This window comes from Plasmodium yoelii, assembly GCF_900002385.2.
Source record: "Plasmodium yoelii strain 17X genome assembly, chromosome: 8".
NCBI classification, from domain to species: domain Eukaryota; phylum Apicomplexa; class Aconoidasida; order Haemosporida; family Plasmodiidae; genus Plasmodium; species Plasmodium yoelii.
The window spans coordinates 1,491,146-1,511,162 of record NC_036180.2 but is presented as its reverse complement, the minus strand read 5'-3'; the positions used below and the strand labels follow the sequence as shown (position 1 = coordinate 1,511,162).

General features: G+C 21.0%; 7 protein-coding genes across 7 annotated transcripts; 3 read left to right on the top strand and 4 right to left on the bottom strand.

Moving 5' to 3' along the window:
- Positions 1 to 1,428: 1,428 nt before the first annotated feature.
- Positions 1,429 to 2,720, top strand: PY17X_0840400 (fam-a protein; the record flags this gene model as incomplete). Its single annotated transcript, XM_022955847.1, has 4 exons — positions 1,429 to 1,556; positions 1,698 to 1,932; positions 2,027 to 2,089; positions 2,448 to 2,720. 4 exons carry the CDS (start codon positions 1,429 to 1,431, stop codon positions 2,718 to 2,720), a joined length of 699 nt encoding a protein of 232 aa, XP_022812070.1.
- A 1,236-nt stretch (positions 2,721 to 3,956) lies between these two features.
- PY17X_0840300 (uncharacterized protein) lies at positions 3,957 to 5,866 on the top strand (the record flags this gene model as incomplete). Its single annotated transcript, XM_719925.2, has 6 exons — positions 3,957 to 4,393; positions 4,595 to 4,832; positions 4,937 to 5,006; positions 5,165 to 5,274; positions 5,376 to 5,606; positions 5,762 to 5,866. The coding sequence occupies 6 exons, from the start codon at positions 3,957 to 3,959 to the stop codon at positions 5,864 to 5,866; spliced, it is 1,191 nt and encodes a 396-aa protein (XP_725018.2).
- Positions 5,867 to 7,014: 1,148 nt separating this feature from the next.
- On the top strand, positions 7,015 to 9,630 carry PY17X_0840200 (fam-a protein; the record flags this gene model as incomplete). The annotated part of the gene is made up of 6 exons (XM_022955846.1): positions 7,015 to 8,168; positions 8,333 to 8,591; positions 8,702 to 8,771; positions 8,932 to 9,041; positions 9,129 to 9,344; positions 9,490 to 9,630. The coding sequence occupies 6 exons, from the start codon at positions 7,015 to 7,017 to the stop codon at positions 9,628 to 9,630; spliced, it is 1,950 nt and encodes a 649-aa protein (XP_022812069.1).
- A 1,200-nt stretch (positions 9,631 to 10,830) lies between these two features.
- PY17X_0840100 (fam-b protein) lies at positions 10,831 to 11,543 on the bottom strand (the record flags this gene model as incomplete). Its single annotated transcript, XM_022955845.1, has 2 exons — positions 10,831 to 11,316; positions 11,469 to 11,543. 2 exons carry the CDS (start codon positions 11,541 to 11,543, stop codon positions 10,831 to 10,833), a joined length of 561 nt encoding a protein of 186 aa, XP_022812068.1.
- Positions 11,544 to 12,929: 1,386 nt separating this feature from the next.
- PY17X_0840000 (PIR protein, fragment) lies at positions 12,930 to 13,097 on the bottom strand (the record flags this gene model as incomplete). The annotated part of the gene is made up of 1 exon (XM_022955844.1): positions 12,930 to 13,097. One exon carries the CDS (start codon positions 13,095 to 13,097, stop codon positions 12,930 to 12,932), a length of 168 nt encoding a protein of 55 aa, XP_022812067.1.
- Positions 13,098 to 15,375: 2,278 nt separating this feature from the next.
- Positions 15,376 to 16,041, bottom strand: PY17X_0839900 (conserved rodent malaria protein, unknown function; the record flags this gene model as incomplete). Its single annotated transcript, XM_721984.2, has 1 exon — positions 15,376 to 16,041. One exon carries the CDS (start codon positions 16,039 to 16,041, stop codon positions 15,376 to 15,378), a length of 666 nt encoding a protein of 221 aa, XP_727077.2.
- A 1,460-nt stretch (positions 16,042 to 17,501) lies between these two features.
- On the bottom strand, positions 17,502 to 18,120 carry PY17X_0839800 (Plasmodium exported protein, unknown function; the record flags this gene model as incomplete). The annotated part of the gene is made up of 2 exons (XM_022955843.1): positions 17,502 to 17,783; positions 18,046 to 18,120. The coding sequence occupies 2 exons, from the start codon at positions 18,118 to 18,120 to the stop codon at positions 17,502 to 17,504; spliced, it is 357 nt and encodes a 118-aa protein (XP_022812066.1).
- Positions 18,121 to 20,017: the final 1,897 nt, after the last annotated feature.

Below are 20,017 nucleotides of genomic sequence, written 5' to 3'. Positions count from 1 at the left end.
GTATATGTTTAATTAACAATAAAAATATACCCATTAACCTTAAAGTATATTATACTGTAGGAAACAGTTTCAAATGAATAAAATTATAATTTATACTCCGATATATAAAATTATTATACTGTTCGGTTATAAAAATACGATTTGAATAAAAACAAATATGATAAATATAATAAGTTTTACTAAATAAAATGTTTCACCAAATAAAGAAACATATTATGATATACATAATTCAATATAGATCCGGGTTAGCAAGTCTTATATAATAGACAACTATGATATTCCATAATACAACTTCATATATAGTCAATATCTATATTAATATATACAGTATAGACATTTTATTTTAACCATATTAAATCGGTATGAACACTTATCTATATATTATAACTTATAAAATATATTACCCAAATTATTACATATTAGCTTATGCCCCTTTTTGTTTGCATATTTAGACTACATCTCGAGATCAAACATACTGAATGATGCATATATTTAATTAGCGTTCAAATGATTCAAAATTAAATATAATATAACCCGAACCCTAATTCAAAACATAGATTTAATGAACGAAAATATAACACATAATACATAACCTTAACCCATAGAGGATGAACCCCCCGACATCAATAATATTATAATTAAAAAATAAATTAATTTTATGTGTGTATGTATATATATTTCTTGACTTTACAACTTTGTTTCATTATTTTATTTTTATATTTTTATATTTTATATATGCTCCGCTTTACTACTAAAAGGGAATTTATAATTTGTATTCATTTATAAAAAAACATGAGCGTCAATATTACTACCAATAAGTAATTTTTATAAAACTAACTGCACTTCTCAGATTAAATTAATTATTTTAATATTTAAAAATATAATAGACACACTTTATATTAAAAACTATGCATTATCAAAGAAATTTTGTAAGACAAATGGGAAAATATATCAAAACAATTATTTAATATAATACTATGGTTATTTATTTATTAATGTAAGTATATATATATTTCGTACATAACGGGATACTCTATAAATTTTAGACTGAGTTTAATCAATTATAAAAATATAAAACTTGTGTATTCATAATGTTATATATTAAAAATGTCATTTATATAATTAAATTTATTCGTTTTTAAATATTATAATATTATGGAAATTATGGATCATAATATTTTTGATATTCATTATTGATGATAACTTCTGTTATTGACACCGTCTTATGGTTGAATTATTTAAATAAAAATGTATTAAACCTATAAATCTGATAAAAACATACATCTTACCGTTTAAATATTAGTTTTAATATTTTATTGGAGAAAATTCTTTGCTTCAATTTTAATTACACATCTCCAGATTTTCGAATTATTAATTTTTAATTAAAAAAATACTAATATATATTTTAATAGTTTGCAAAGTTCCCAAATGAATAAGTTTTATATTCAAATTGTTTTATTTCTTTTAACCATCTCCCTATATGTGAATAATAAAACCCTTGCAACTGAACCTGCTCTAGGAGAAGATACAGCACCCAAACCACTACATTGTTCTACGTAAGAAAATGCAACAACATATATGTTACATATTTCATTATGAAAATATTAAATATACGCCTGTACAGCAATGTTATAATATAAATATAATAACTTTATTTTTTTACACATAAAAAATATGTTCATTTTTATCAATGATAGTTCAGAAGAAATATATGAAAAAAACAAGCACCTATTACGTAACGATCCCAAAGAAACTATACAAGCGTACATATATATGAATAAAGCTTTAAACCATTTAGACCATCATTCTACAAGTAAAGATTATAAATTATGTAAAAAATATAATTTCCATCGTGCGTTTTTTTATAAAAAAAAATATCAAGGTCATACCGATGTTGAAAAAATTCAATATACAATCGATGATCCGAATAAGGTATCAATTAACGAACAATATTAAAGTTATTTACCAAATTAAAATTAAAAAAATGATTATAATTTATATACATATATTTCTTTGTTTCCATTAGTACAATGAAATAATAAACGAGTTATGGGATCCTGATCATCCCAATTTTTTAAATACTGGTTCTGTTAAAAGTGTACAAAACATAAATAATTAGTAAAATCAAAACATTATTTTTACTATTTATTCGACATTTCATGATTTAGCATTTCCATCGTTATATGACACTATCTATTGTTTCCCATATCTTTAAATTCATAATATTTTATTTTACATAATGCAAAATTATTATATTTTTGAATAATTGTCCGCGTGCACAATCCAAATTTAATAATGATACAACGTTACAAAAAAAAATTTGGACACCGTCAGAAATATTTTTATGCTTTATTTACAAAGGTTGAAGTAAGGGAAGCTTTCTTTTTCTATTTCGTTATAAATCATATTTTTCATATTATTCAAATACACTTTTATTAATTTTGTAGATATCAGAAAACATAACTATAATTGCTTATGGGTCAGCAAATATAAATAATCACAACCCTTCCAATAAAAAATATAAAAACGAAATTGTAAAAGAAGCAAATTTATTAAAAACTAACATTGATTCCGAAGAAGGTATTAGAAAAGGAAAATTAAAAAAAACGTTTGTTAATTGGAACCTTATTAAAAAACGCAGCAAATGTGTTAATATCACCTATATCAAATATGTAAGCGATATCCAAATTTTAATAATAATTTATTTCAACAATTGTTAAAAAAATATTGTTTTAAATAAATGTACATATTTATAATTTTCAAAAAAATTTAAACATTTTATATATTTATCCATTTATGTTTTTTTTTTATTAGATTGATAGATATACTTCCATTTAACAAAAATGTATTTTTAAAAAAATTGGAAATTATTTATTACCTTAAAAATAAACATGTATTTCATATATATATTTTTTTCAACACAGTAATATTAGAAAATTCATATTAATAAAATGATTTATTTCAATATATAATAGTTTATTTAAATTACCATCATAATTTTTTTTTTGTTTTAAGAATGTTTTCCTTATATATAATAATATATTCATATATTTAATTTTAATCAATTTCCAAACATAAGTGTTATAATTTATGAAATTCCCTTTCATATTATTGTTTACCCATTTTTGTGCTAAATACTTAAGGATTATATAGAGGTTAAAAATTATAAAGTATTATTCATATGTTTTCTCCTTTATCAAGTATTATTCATATGTTTTCTCCTTTATCAAGTTATTACTATGTATTAAATATAATTTAATATAAAAATATAATCTCGACCCATAATACAAATTACAGGTTTCCCGAAACACAACCTTGATCCCCAACCCATAATCTATATTCCTAAAATTTTAAATTACCACATCGAGAAATTATAATTAAAAAATAAATATCTATATTCTTTATAGATATATCATAAGTTATTTGCACCTCAACTTATATGTATATATATATAATCACACACATGGTATCGTTTATAAATTATAGTTTTGGTTTAATGAACTATAAAAATATAAAACATGTGCATTAATAATGCTATATATTAAAAATATTATTTATATAATTAAAATTATTTATTTTTAGATATTATAATATTAATGAAATTATGAATAATAATATTTTTGATATTCCTTATTTATAAAAGTTTCCGTTTTTGATGTCGTTTTTTGATTGAATTATTTAAATAAAAAATATATTAAACTTATAAATATGATAAAAACATACATTTTACCATTTAAATAATAATTTGTATTTTTTAAAATTAATATTTGTTTTTTTACTTTATTGGAGAAAATTATTTATTTCGATTTTAATTATATTTATGCAACTTTTTAATTTTTTATTTTTAATTTTGAATTTTTTATTTTTAATTTTTTATTTTTAATTTTAATTTTTAGTTTTTAATTTTTAAAACAATAAATATATTTTTTTTATTTTATTACTAATAAAGCCAGAAAATGACTAAAATAAATATCAAAATATTTTTTTTTGCTTTAAACTTGCTTATACACCTAAATAATAAATCTTTTGCAAAAGACCATACTTCAAGTACCGATGGTGTATACGAAGATGAAGAGGCTTTAGTTAATACTACTTTGGAAGATTCGAATCCATTCAATGATGATACCCCCGATGGTAATACATTCCCTGACGATACCCCCGCTGACGATACATTCCCTGATGATACACCAGCTGATGATACACTCCCTGATGATACCCCAGCTGATGATACCCCAGCTGATGATACCCCAGCTGATGATACACTCCCCGACGATACCCCAGCTGATGATACACTCCCTGATGATACCCCAGCTGATGATACCCCAGCTGATGATACACTCCCCGACGATACCCCAGCTGATGATACACTCCCTGATGATACACCAAAACCTACGTAAGAAAATATACATACGTACATAATATATATAACTACGCGAGATATAACTGTGGATATGTTTGTATTATATATGATAATATTATGTACATATTTTCCCAAATAAACATTTACATGCCTATCTGACCATCAATATACCATCTTATAAATATATTAATCTCTTTTTTTACAAATTAAAATTAATTTCACTTTGATAAATAGCAGTTCGAATAAAAAACGTAAAAAAAAAAAATCACTAACATCATACATTAATCCTGAAGAACTCCAAAAATCAAAGGACATTATGGACGAAGCTGTATTTCACTTAAAACGATATTCTGATTATAATAATGGTCATAATTGTTATTATCTTGTCAGTAATGAGTTATATTTATGTTTTATGGAAGAGAACGGTATAAAATTTGAAAAATTCCATCTTGTAATCCCCAATCCCTATAAGGTATGAAATAAGAAACATATTTTTTTATGTTATAAAATTAAGTTTAAATAAAAAAATATATAATTATTATATATATCCATATATTATTTTTTTGTTTCCATTAGTATGGTGAAGTAGTAGACATGTTTAACAAATTTAAAGGAATTTCCTATGTGGGTGACATCGATGTTGAAAGTATGTGAAAAATAATCAATTAAACATTTTAATATATTATTATTATTTTCATGCTATATTTATTTTTTAATTTTATATGCTATCATTTTTCATATGACATATGTTATTTTTTGTAATATATTAATTTATATGATGAAAAATTATAATTTTTTTTTTAGCAAAAACTGTTCGCCAATATTGTCCAAATTTAGAATTGATGTATATTCGTTATAAAAGCTTCGAAGTTCCATTCAGTGGATATAGTTTTGTTTTATCTGCAGATATTAAAGTAAGGAAAAATTCTTTTTTTTTGCCCCTCTATATATATATCATATTTTTCATATTTACACAATTTATTCAAATAAAAATTCATTTGTATTAATTTTGTAGGGAGAAGACACAACAATGTTTGTTCAAACAGCAATAGATTTAGATGACCAAAATACTTTTGATACCAGAAGATATAAAAACGCTATTGTAAAAAGTGCAAATTCATTAAATATTAATGTTAATGCGAACGATTATGGCCAAATGAAAAGTAAAAAAAAAATGTTTCCTAATTTAACTGGACTTATCATTCAAAAAAAAAGTGACCACGTTTGTGTTACCTACATCAACTCTGTAAGCAATATAAAAATTATAATAACATAATAATTTTATTTCATCATTATCAAAGATATATATACCTTTTCTATAATTTGCCATATTTTAATATTTCTATTCATATACAAATTGACCTGTTTTATATATTTATTCATTCTTTTATTTTTTCGTAGATTTATAGTGGTAAATCTTTGCCCAAAAGTTTTCGTATCCCACGCCTTAAAGCAAAAAAAATGGTATATTTGGCCAATTTAATAAAAGATACTATTAATCAATAAACGGTTTAACTTACATAATGGTCTGGTCTTTATCACTTTAATATTGAAATAACATATTAATAAAATAAAATTATTTTCATATATCATGTTTATTTTAAATTGTCACCATAAAACAAAAAAAGATGTTTTGTGAAAGTTGAAATCATATAATTTATTCATTCATTTTAATGTAATGGTACTTCTACATGTATTTGATTATGTTTAACACTATAAATGCATCCGTTATAACTTATGAATTTTTTTTCGATATCCCGTTCCTTTATATTAGTATGTATTCACATTTTTTATTTACGTATTTAAACTTAAAATAAAGATTAATAAATTGCGTGTATGATTCACACACCTTTTTTAATACAAAATTGTATGTACAATCAAATACACCATAAAAAATAAAACCCTTAACAACATCCTAACCCTTCATCATTTCACTACCGAGAAAATTATAATTAAAAAATAAAAATATTGTTTGTGTATAAATATCCATGACACCCTTTATAACTTTATAATTCATTATTTGTGTCTTAATCTTTTTATTTTATATTTATATAGTATTTTGATACATAAAAAATATATTTTATATTCCGTATTAATTTGAAAAAATACATATGCGTCAATACTAATAGAAATACACATTTTTATTGACTTACAAATCATATATATATCAAATTTTAAATTAAAGTTAACATATTTTTTATACTCATTTCTCTTTCTATTTTAAATGGTAATTTTTCTATTAGGTGACATACAATATGGTAGCACATAATATTGATTCAATGTGTATGTGTATATAAGCTATATTAATAATTATACATATGAAATTTTATATATTTTAGTTTTTATTTTATCTTAATCAACTATAAGATAAAAAGATTGTGTATCCATAATGCAACTTATAAAAATATTATATTAATTAAAATCACACTAATTTTGAAATTCGTTATTTGTGATAACTTTTTTTATTGCCTTGTAATGAACCCATTTAAAAAAAATTATCTAATTTAACCTGTGCCAAACATACAAATTGAACAATTAAGATTATATAACTTTATCATTTAAATAATTATTTAAATTTATTTTTAATTAATTATTTTTTATTTTTAAATAAATATTTTTATCATTTTTTTGACATTTTCTTCAATTTTAATTTAATGCAACTTTTTTGTTTTCAAATTTGTTTTCATTTTTTTTGTTTTCATTTTTTTTGTTTTCAATTTTGTTTTCATTTTTTTTGTTTTCGATTGTTTTGTTTTCAAATTTGTTTTCGATTTTTTTTTTCGATTTTTTTGTTTTTATTTATCAAGTCTAAAATGAATAAAATACATATTAAGGTATTTTTTTTTGGTTTAAGCTTGTATATGTGTGCAAGCGACAAAGTCTTTGCCAATGAACCTTCTTTAGTCAATTTTACTCCACCAAAAGATGCTCCAACAAAAGATGTTCTAACAAAAGGTATTCTAACAAAAGGTATTCTAAACCCTGATACTGCAAAAAAACCTCCTCACGGTGAAGGTAATCTAACCAAAACGACTCCGCCAGATAACCCTTTTCAGACAGATGATATGTCACCAAATAACCCTTTTAACACAGATGATCTATCAGCAGATAACCCGTTTCATGAAGATGACATATCAGCAGGTGACATAGAACCAGATAACCCGTTTCATGAAGATGACATATCAGCAGATAATCCTTTTCATACAGATGATCTATCATTAGATGATTTATCATTAGATAACCCTTTTCATACAGATGCTATATCACCAGATAACCCTTTTCATACAGATGCTATATCACCAGATAACCCTTTTCAGACAGATAATATATCAGCAGGTGACATAGAACCAGATAACCCTTTCCAAACAAATGATCTATCATCAGGTGACATAGCATCAGATAACCCTTTTCATACAGATGATCTATCATTAGATGATTTATCATCAGATAACCCTTTTCAGACAGATGATATGTTACCAAATAACTCTATTCATACAGATGATACATCATCAGATAACTCTTTTCAAACCTATAAAAAAAAAAAAAAATCAATTTTAGTTAGATTGGTTCAAAGAATGTCAGCTATATTAATAGTTATTTTACGAGCATTTGCTTGTAAACAATCTAAACCCAAAAAGTATGATTTAAACAAACATATTCGAACAAAAAATGTTCCAGAAAATGCTACTCTAGGCAAGGCTACTCCAGACAAATCTACTACAGACAAATCTACTACAGACAAATCTACTACAGACAAATCTACTACAGACAAATCTACTACAGATAGTGTTAATCTAGACAATGATGTGTAATACAACATGGAAAAAATATATACATATCCATATGCTATATGTGGGACTGTTATATATATATATATATATATATATATATATATACATATACACCTGAATACTGTTTTAATAATAAAAATTTCATTTTATAAATGCATTTTGCTTCTTTTTTTTCCCAAAGTAAAAATGATATAATGTCGATCAATGATAGCTTCGATGAAATATATGAACATAACAAGAATCTAGTATGTAACGATTCTGAAGAAACTGAAAAAGTGACGAAATTTATGAACGAAGCTGTAACACTTTTACATAAACAAATTGAAACTACAGATGGTTACCAAAATCATTTTAACTATAATAATTCAGGTATATATACTAAAAAACAAGACGATAAGGACATTGGAAAACTTAATATTACAATCGAAAATCCAGATAAGGTATAAACTAACATACATATTTTTTATCTTATAAAATTTAATTAGAATAAAAAAAATTGCTATTATATCTGTGAATATATATATTTTTTTTTTTTTTTTTTTTTCATTAGTATGATGATATAAAAAACATGTTATGGGACCCCAATAATCCCCAAAATATCGATCACAGATTTCTTAATGGTAAATAAAAAAAATCAAATAATAAATGAACCAATCAATCAATTTAATATATTGTTATCATTTTATCTATTCACAATTTTTATGTTATTACATTTTTATCTTTCACTTTGTAAATTTTATAATATTTTAATTTATATGTATAAAAATTATTATTTTTCAGGAAAACCTATTCGTGTATACAATCCAAATTTAATGATTATTCAACAATGCTATATGAGTATTTCTCATTCATCCATAAAATATTTTCATTATTTAGCCAAAAGAGTTGAAGTAAGCAAGCCATTTATTTATTCAATTCATAAATGTTATTTTTCATATATTACATCGTAATATGAACATTATATATTTATTTTCCAGATATCAAAAGACAAAACTCTAATAGTATATATTTCAACAAATATGAGTGATGTTAATAATGACGTAGAAAGCAATATATCTACTCTCTTAGAAATTGCATATTCATTAGAATCTGGTTGTAATTTTGAAGAAGAACTTAAGAAAAAATTTGTTAACTTATCCGGATATAGCATTAAAAAAAAAGACACACACATTGATGTTACCTATTTCAACTCTGTAAGCAATACAAAAAGTTTAATAGTAAATAATTTTATTTCATCATTCATCAAGCATGCACACTTTTTCTATAAGTCAACATATTTATAATACATTCATTCATCTACAAACGACTTATTCATTCATTCTTTATTTTCTTTCCCAGATTATTGATAACTATATCTTAGCTCCACTTTATGACTTTAAAAGAGTTCGATCAAAAAATTATATTCTTCTTATGAACTTAAAGGAAATTTTTTCCCCCCAAAATAAATATATTCCCAATAGTACCTTTTTATTATCGTAATGTATATTTGAATAAAATTTATTAGCTTTATATATTATGTTTATTTTAAATTATCATACAAATCTATTGTTTTTTTTTTAAGAAATTTTGTTTTGTATATAATTAGTTTATTTATTTTTAATATAAAAATGTATTTATTAAATTTTGTGAATGTACAAATGAAAGGATTTTTAGTTATTATCATCTTTTCATATTAACATTCATAATTTTTTATGTTAAAAACCAATAAGTTTGTACATGTTTTTATACATTTTTTAATACATTTTTAATACATTTTTAATACATTTTTAATACATTTTTAATACATTTTTAATACATTTTTTATACAATTTTTATAAAATTCAACATTAAATATTTAGTCTTAATATTTGCCATACTATACAATAGAATCTTTTCTACAGATTATTTCTATAATAAAAAAAAGATCCTGACTCAATGGAGTACATATAATTAACCAAATATAATAATACTCACAAAGCAATCATATATATTATGATTTTATTTATGTCATATTAATATAGATATTACATATCTGCTTTACAATTTTGTTAATAGATATTTTCAAAATAAAAAAAATTAATATTACAAAATGTAACTAAATATAGTTGGTACTAATTAAGCATAGTTGGCACTAATTAAATATAGTTGGCACTAATTAAACATAGTTGGTAGTAATTAAAAACATTGTTAAAATTTATATTAAATATATGTATATGTGTATAAAAAACAACAAAATTAGTGTTCATATCAAATACAACTAAAACAAAAATGTATCAAATATGGGTCATATTAATATTCCAAATTAATTAAAAGTTATATTATAATAAACTTTAATTATCATCAAATAATAATTATTTTATATTTGTAACATTAAAAAATTTTTATTCATTTTTACAAAATATAATAATTAGCAAATATTTTTTTATAATACAAATAAATTCGGTTCACTTCAGTTCCTCTTCTCCATTTTTTAAGTCTTATAAAACTTCTATTTGCATCAATAGAAAGTATAAATGGAAAATATGATATATAACGATACTTTTCTTATATATACTGAATGTTTTAATATAACTAATACCGTATCGTTATTATTATCATTATTATTGTTAATATATTTATAATTTCTTATAATTTGGGCTTAAACATATTTTATAATATTCTTCTTCGAATCCATTATCATTATTCTTCACATCATGTTTATCAATGCCTGCATATATAAATTTTTGATAGGATAGCTCCAAATAAACTTGTCTTTTTTTTACAGTTATTACCAGATGATTTTTTATCACTATGTTTATCACTATGTTTATCGCTATTTTTATTATCACTATTTTTATCACTATTTTTATCATCACTATTTTTATCATAATTTTTGTTCACTCTCATTGATTTCCTCGAAGTATCACTTTTTGAAATTTCTGGCTCAGTAATTATTCCCCCTAAAATGTCAAATACATTAAATTTATTTTGGTTTTCATTTGAATATGCATTTTCTATAATACCGTTTGTTTCGCCACAATCTTCATTATTTTCATATATCTTAGCTGCAATATTTATAATTGAATCATAAGAATGTAATAAATCTAAAAAATAATCTCCTTTTTTTGGTAATTTACTAATTTTAAAATTTAATGAGTCTGGTTGTGTTATGGTCGTATTATTTGCTCTGCTTAAATTACATAAAACCTGAAAAAAAATAAAACATTTATTACCATTATGTGTATATACCATATCTTTTAATCGTATTTTAACATAAATAGTTTATACATTAAATATGGTAATAGTATAAAGTCTATTCAAAATAATAACCAGATACACACAAAAAATTAATAACTTACATTTTTAGTATGTTCCAAAGAATAAATAAAAATCGAAAAAAATATAATTTTTTTTAAAATATTCAATTCTTTCATTTTTAACGTGTTTTTTTTTATTAAATAAATATCGGTTATATATAAAATATGAAACTTATGATATAACTGATATTATTACCAATATTATTAATATTTACTATTTGTTGTTCTAAATCTAGCGAACATATTAATATATATAATAAGGAACATGCATAGTTAATCTATTTTATTATTTTGTACATTATTTAACTATAATATATATTATAAAATATATGATATTCATAAAAAGTACTTATGGATATAAATTTTTTTTTTTATTTATCTTTTATTATATTTTTCAAATAATGGAAACACTTTTGTAAAAAACCCAATATTGTTGTAATTATAGAAAAATCTGTTATAACAAATTAATTCAATAAAATTTATTTATACAATTTTTTAATTTATAGTTCAAATCACAATTTATAATAGCTTTTTAATATTTTCTAAACATATATTTTTTTCTATATTGACAAGCGAAATAACTAGTCAGCATTGTTAATAACAAATTTTGACTACATACATAATATTATAAATTAAAAAATATAAAAAGCTTTAGAAAAAAAAACGACATTTCATTAATTCTAGTTATAGAATTATTCTCTAAATTTTTATGTTTAATAAAATAACGTAATATATTTTATACAAAATGTCAAAAATTTCATTTTCAGATGTAAGAATGTATTCATTTTAATTATTTCATAATATAAAATATATTATTCTTTTAAAATGTACCAAAAATCAAACATCATATACCATTAAATCATAAAAATAATACATATAGAACAAATATATTGAATGATATACCAATTTATTTTTATCTCAAATCGGAAAATTAAATATACTTACTTCTATTAACTTTTATTTTTATCTCAATCGGAAAATGAAATATACTTCTATTAACTTTTATTTTTATCTCAATCGGAAAATGAAATATACTTCTATTAACTTTTATTTTCATCATATTCATCTAACAAATGCTAGGAACATTTTTGTATTTAAACAATCCAATATTTTGACTTTTATAAATTATAATTAAAGAAAAAGAAACATTATAATTCAGTATAATATATAATTTCATCATGTAGAAAAATTATTTTATGCTTTATTATAAAATAAGAAACAACCTCTTCCTCTGTATCATAATATATACATACAACACCTTTTATGTTAATAAACAAATTTACTATTTGTATTCTTTAAATTTATACATTTTTTAAATTCGACTTCAAATATAACTTAATTAAGTTTATCATATAAATAAGCCCTTTTCCTTTCATAAAAAAAATTAAAAAAATTAAAAAAATTAAAAAAAATTATCAAAAAAATTATCAAAAAAATAAATGGTACAGGGTTTCCCTGCACAAGTCTGTATAAACTTAATAATAATATTTTTTCTTGCAGGGTTTATAAATTTTTTAGTTTTTTTTTTGAATAAATGAATTTATAATTATGTGTGTCGGTCTGTTCCCTCCAATTGAATTTATAACCTTTTTCATTTTTTTTTTTTTTCGCCAAATAAAATATGTAAATTATTAATTTTACTAAAAAAAACATTAAATATAGAATAACCATTAGGTCAGGTAATATTTCGTCATTTAAACGATTGGCAAAATCAGTAGGGGTTTCATAAAAAGATAAAATTTGTGTACCTATGATTTCTATAAAATTTGTGTACCTATGATTTCTATAAAATTTATTGTTGCATCATTTTTATCAAAATATACTTTTTTATGTAGTTATTTTTGTAAAATACAACTCTCTGAAGGAAATTGTTCTTCTCTAAATCTTTTTTTGTAACCTTTTTTTGTTTCCCAATTTTAGAATCTAATTTAATGCGTCCTATAGTATTGAAATCAAATATTTGATCATAATTTTTCACAAACTTTTTATTCCAATTTTTTGTGGTAAGATTTCCAAAAGGAATATTTGAATCATTCATTGCATATTCGAATAATCAACTTATACTGTCTTTTTTTGGAGAGATGAAATAAAAAAATTTCTAAAATTATCATATATATTTTTTAAGTACTTTAATAAATAACACTCTTTGTCATTGGTTGGAAGTTTTTCCGATTTCACTCTTGTTCATATTTTTATTGTATTCATTAATTATATTACATATACAAATATTAAATAAGCTATATAATTCACACATATATCAAATATTAACTTTCTTATAAACCCTTTTACTATCTATAATGTTCCAATATTGAAAATTTAATGTATAATTTTTTAAATGATTTTTATAAGATTCTTTCATATTTTCATTAATTACATCATAAAAATATCAATAATCCTAGTTATTATCATTTTATATTCCATTTCAATTATTAAAAAAAATTGTATTTTTTTTATAACCACTCTCCAAATGTGTTAATTCTTTCATAATTATTTTTACAATCACAATGTTTATCATTTTCATAAGGACATTTATATTCGAATAAAACGGAATTATTAAATTTGTTCTTATCGACAACTCTATTTTTAAAATATTGATCACCATCGAGAAATAATTTACACTAATAAAAATTAATGCTAATAGAAATTAATGCTAATAAAAATGTTGGTGAATATATTTTATAGCCTTAATTATAATGATTAGCCCGTTTTAATATAGCTAGCCATTTTTAATCTAATATGTAAAAGGTCTTATATATTATTAACAATATAGCCAAAAACTATTGTTACAGCTGATAAAATAAATATAGTTCTGCACATATCAATTTATTTTAATTAAATCGATCGAATAAAATATTAACAATATAACTATATTTAAATTATAAAAATCAATATATGTGATCTAATTTCTAAAATATCTGCCTATTTTAACATTTTTAATATTAATTTCTATCGCCCCATTTGGAGTTACATATTTAAAATTAGTCTAGAAAATAAAAAATTAGAGATATACACATATTTTTCCTTTTAATAAGATATTATATACATTTAAATTTATATCTCCTATTATAATACCATTATTAAATTTGGATAGACAAATAAATATGATCAAACTTTTAAAATATAAACAATTCAATCAACATAAAACAGTTGGTGGAATCATAAAAATAATTTATTCCACAAAAGTTTTCTCTCTATAAATAAAATTACAATCTTTTTATTATATTATTATTACGGAAAATAAAAAATGTAGACAAAGTTTATAAATATATATATCAATACAAGTTTATATAATCTTATAACGATATTACTATTATTATTTGAAAGCATACAAAAACATTTTGAACATTAAATATAATACTTATTATATAAAAATAAGAAAAATATATGAACAAATTAATATTTATAAAGAAAAAACAGTAAAACATTGCTTTATTTTTAAACAAATTATACATAAATATGTATATATATATATACTACACAAAAATAAAAATTATGAATAAATATATTTTAATTTTAAAAAATTAATAAAAGGAAAACAAATAAAATTATAAAAATTAATTTATTATTATTTTATACACCATTTTTTATATAAAACATTCCACGATTCAACGATAGAATCATGTAAGGGGATACATATGTACATCTGTATAAATGTAATTTCCAAGTCATTACCCCAAAATAATTATATCAATCAATTTTGTGTCCATCTAATTAGTCATTTTATCTAACATTATATTCATTTACATTTACAATATGTTTCCATTTTTTTATTTCATACACAAATTTTAAAAAGTCTACATCTGGACCCACTTAAAAATATAATAAATATTCTCATTTCTGAATAAAAGCTTCAAAAAAAGAATCACTTATTAGTTATATATTTCTTCACATATTAATAATAAATAATAAATTATCTAATTATGCATAATATTATATTTTTTTTGTAAATTTAAAAAGTATAACTTTCGAGATGAATATGACTTGCTCTTTTATTTCCAAATGTAAACTCAAATTTAAAACCTAATGGATGTGGTAGATCTCTAGATATTTTTTTTTTAATAACTAGCCCCGAAACACGAATAGTTGAATTATTTATAATTGTATTCAAACATCTATATACTTCTCTCACTGCATTACTTAACATAATTTTACTTTTTTTAAAAAATATATCTTTTAATTCATTACCAAATTTGTTCATTACAGTTCCAAAATCTGATTCTTTATAATCTAATTCACGGTTTAAATCATGATTGATTATATTTAATTCATATAAATTTATCATAGTCATCAATTTATACTGTTTTAGTGCTGCATCTAATCTAAATTGATTTTGAGGATCTAATACCCGTTGAACCGCTCTAGAACCATTATCTATACATACATGCCAATCTGTTATAATAAAAGAATATCCTTCTTTTGAAATTGGATTATCAAAATCATTTTCACCTTCTTTTGCTAAAGAATCATTAATAATATTTAAATATTCTTCATCACCTTCTTCTGGTTCATTTAAACCTACAGATATTCGAACTTTATTTGGGCGTCTATTTAGGCCTGGTTCACTACAATATACAAAAGTAGCTAACAAAGCGGTTGGCAATATAAATTTAAACATTTTTAAAATAAACAAACTGAATTATATTTAATTTAATTTAACGTGTATTTTATAAAAGTTTTAAATTCGCCAAAAGTATTTATTTTAGAAAAAAAAATAAAATATTTTATTCGCAATATTAGATTAACCAGAGTTGTTAATGTTGAAATGTATATATATATATATAATATTTTTTAAATATTATTAACAAACATATAATAAAATTAATTATGAATATTTTAGTATTTACTATATGATTTTTTTTTTTTAATTATTATGCTACATTCCATGTTAGATTTATTCAAATGCAATGAAAAAATATTAATATGTAATATAAATGCATATACAATAAAAAAAAAAACAGGATCATGCATCTATTCTATATACTTGTACAACATTAAATAAATAATTATAAATTTGTAGCCACCGTTTTTTATTTAAAATAGCTAATAAACATGCTAGAAATTAAAAAATACAAATATAAAATATTATTAAAAATTATACGGTAAAAAATAAGTAGGTAATAAATATACCATCCTTAAATTTAAAACAAGTTAAAAAAAATTTATTACTTTGAATAATTCACTATTATATATAAATACCCAAAATATATTTAAAACATTAATAAATTATAAAAAAAAAAAAAGCTGTATAATGAAAACTTATACTTATCTAAATTATATTAATGCTAGATCATTTTCTAATCAAAAAATATATTTCAAACAACTCAGTATATTATATAATATTAATTGTTCTTTAAAAATAATTCCCATAAATAAACATATAGATTTATTTTTATTTTTTTTAAATGACTAACATAATTTATTATTAATACCATTTCTTTTTATTATATATCCGCAATAAAAGATACAATTTTTATGTAACCCTTAAAATGGGCCTAAAATTAGCCTAAAATTACTTAACAAATTACTTAACAAATTACTTAACAAACTAGTACTCCGATTTTGTGTTATTATTTTATGTATCACCTTTTTAGCGACCAGTTATCTGGGATATTTGGGGGAGCTTTATAATATTCACATGCACATATATATATACATATGTATACATATGTATGCATATGTATGCATGTATGTATTACCCTTTTCTTTGTCTTACAGTATGGGTGCTACCTATGGTTTTATAACCTTTTTAATAATCGTGTAAACGTTTTGGGAATTTTATTAATAAAACAATATTATAAAAAAAACACTTATTAATAATACAGACAAAAAAAAGACATTGTAATGATCTTAAAGGGTTTTAAATCAATCCCTCTTTAAAAAAAAAAAAAAAAAAAAAAAAAAATAGCCATACATTAATAGCCATACATTAATAGCCATATATTAATAGCCATATATAAATAGCCATATATAAATAGCCATATATAAATAGCCATATATAAATAGCCATATATAAATAGCCATATATTCATACATGCCTATATAATGAAAATAATTATATTATAAGGGTTATGGAAATCAATTTGGAAATTTATTTAAAAACAAAAACATAGTGAATCCTACATTTAATAACATTAACAATGTTCCCAAAATAAGTGTTATTGCAATTAATTTGTCATGTGAAATATCAATTGTTAGTTTGATTATATTTTTTCCATCACCATTTTTTTCGTTTGATTCCTTAACTTTTTTTGCATGTTTTTTTTTTTTGCATTCTGTTTCTTCTAAAATTCGATAAAAATGTCTATTTGAAAACCTACTTGTATTCTCTATTCTATTCAACGATTTATTAAGCCCATTCTAAAGTAAAAAAATGACAATATATATATATATATATATATATATATATATATATATATATATTTATATATATATATGGGTGCACACAGATAGTTCAAAAACCAATTTGATATATAAACATCTTTTCATTTATATCACCAAATACAATTGGTGAGGGGACATGTTTGTGGAGAGAAAACAAAATCGAATTCGATAGGTGTGTATAACATAAAAAAAATAATATTTAAAAAAATATTTAAAAAAGATATATTTAATTATTTACCTCATTATTATAATATAAGCATATCCATATTGAAAAGATAAATAAACAAATTTTAAATAAATTAAAATTTACCATTTTTTATTTTATATATTTAATTATAGTACAAACAATTGGCTAGTTACCAATGTAAACTATTCTGTTACAATATATCAATAACCTAGTTATTAGCCTTACAATAATACTTTGATATATCGAATATATATTTTTTAACCCAATAAAATAAATATATTAAAAACTTAAAAAAAATAGCCAGAGTGTGTAATGTTAATAATTTATAATATATACATTTTAGTCACTATATAGATACATACATAAGATTATTTGACAATATCTTTTATTTAAAAATTATTTTTACTCGAGGTGTGAACTAGCTTTAAAAAAAAATTAATAAATATATTATTATATTCAAACATTATGAAATTCTATTAGTGTAAAAAAATATATTTAGCTAGAATAATAATAACATAGTGGCAATATTATTTTCACACAATTATATATATACACACATATATATATATACACATATATCATGTAAAATATATGAACTGGTAATATATTTTTGTGTACAATTAAAAAATAAAATACACCAAAGCTATTACTTAAAATAATTTCAGAAAAAGATAGGAGATATCTCAATAAAACTAATGATAGCATTCATAAGTTACATCTAGACGATATACTATAATTTATGCTAATTAGAAACCATATATTGCATAATTGATACATTAAATGAAATATAATATAGATGCACAAACTGACGACCAAAACTTTTCTCTTATTTACATTAGGGTTTAAATAATAAAAATATCAGAATGATCATAATTTAATATATATTATTTAATAAACCCGCTAAAGAAAGTGTGCAAAAAAAAAAAAAAAAAAATAGCACCATTATAGGAATTACACTTATCAATATATTTAAAAAAAATATAATTTGATTAAGAAATTATTACATAATAATCTGTAGTATTATTTATAAAAATATATCAATAAAATTTAAATAAAATTTAAATAATATTAAATATGTTACTAATAAATATATAAAAAAAAAAATATCCAAACTAGTCTTACACAAATATACATTCTAATTAAAACGTTAGAAACTTATTATTCTATGTTCGGGTTACTACTATGAAAAGAAACAAAATAAATAGAATCACTATTATCACAAAAAATATATTTAAATTATTTTTAAGGAATATAAAATAATAATTTAGTTTCTCATTTTTTATAATTATCATTAATGAACTTATCTCAAAATAGTTACTTTTCTTTTAAGCAGGTCATAATTAAAACATATTTATTTTTATGTAGAATTTTATTATCCTATCATTAATATATATATATATATATGTATATATATATATTTGTTTCCTTATAATAGAACAAATTTATTTATATCATAATTTAACCATTTCGCTATTTTATTATTTTTATATATACACACCAATTTGATACCATAAAACCCATGTATGAAACCCCTTTTAAATAAATGTAAATAACCAATGAAAATATAGACAATCAAAACACTTTTATTTTTTTATTATTCTTATATATTTCTTTAGTTCGAAATTTATAAGATTGGAAATTTTTATTTATAGCTAACTATTAGATTAATGTTTTATATATATTTCTAGGACATATTTTATGAACGTACATATTTTTTTGCCTTTTCACATTTTATATAAAAATAATATTTTAAAATTCGTAAAGCCTCATTATAAAATTGAGAACATACAAACAAACACATCGTGCTCAAATGAATTAATTCCATATTCCGAATAGAGAAAATGAAATGAAATGAAATGAAATGAAATAAAATGAAATAAAATAAAATAAAATAAAATGTAAACATAAATATATGTATATATATGTATATATTTCCGATCTCCCAAGAATAATACCAATATATTAATTACACACAAAAATGTATTTATATTATATAATTCATGAAACTTGTATAAATATTTTC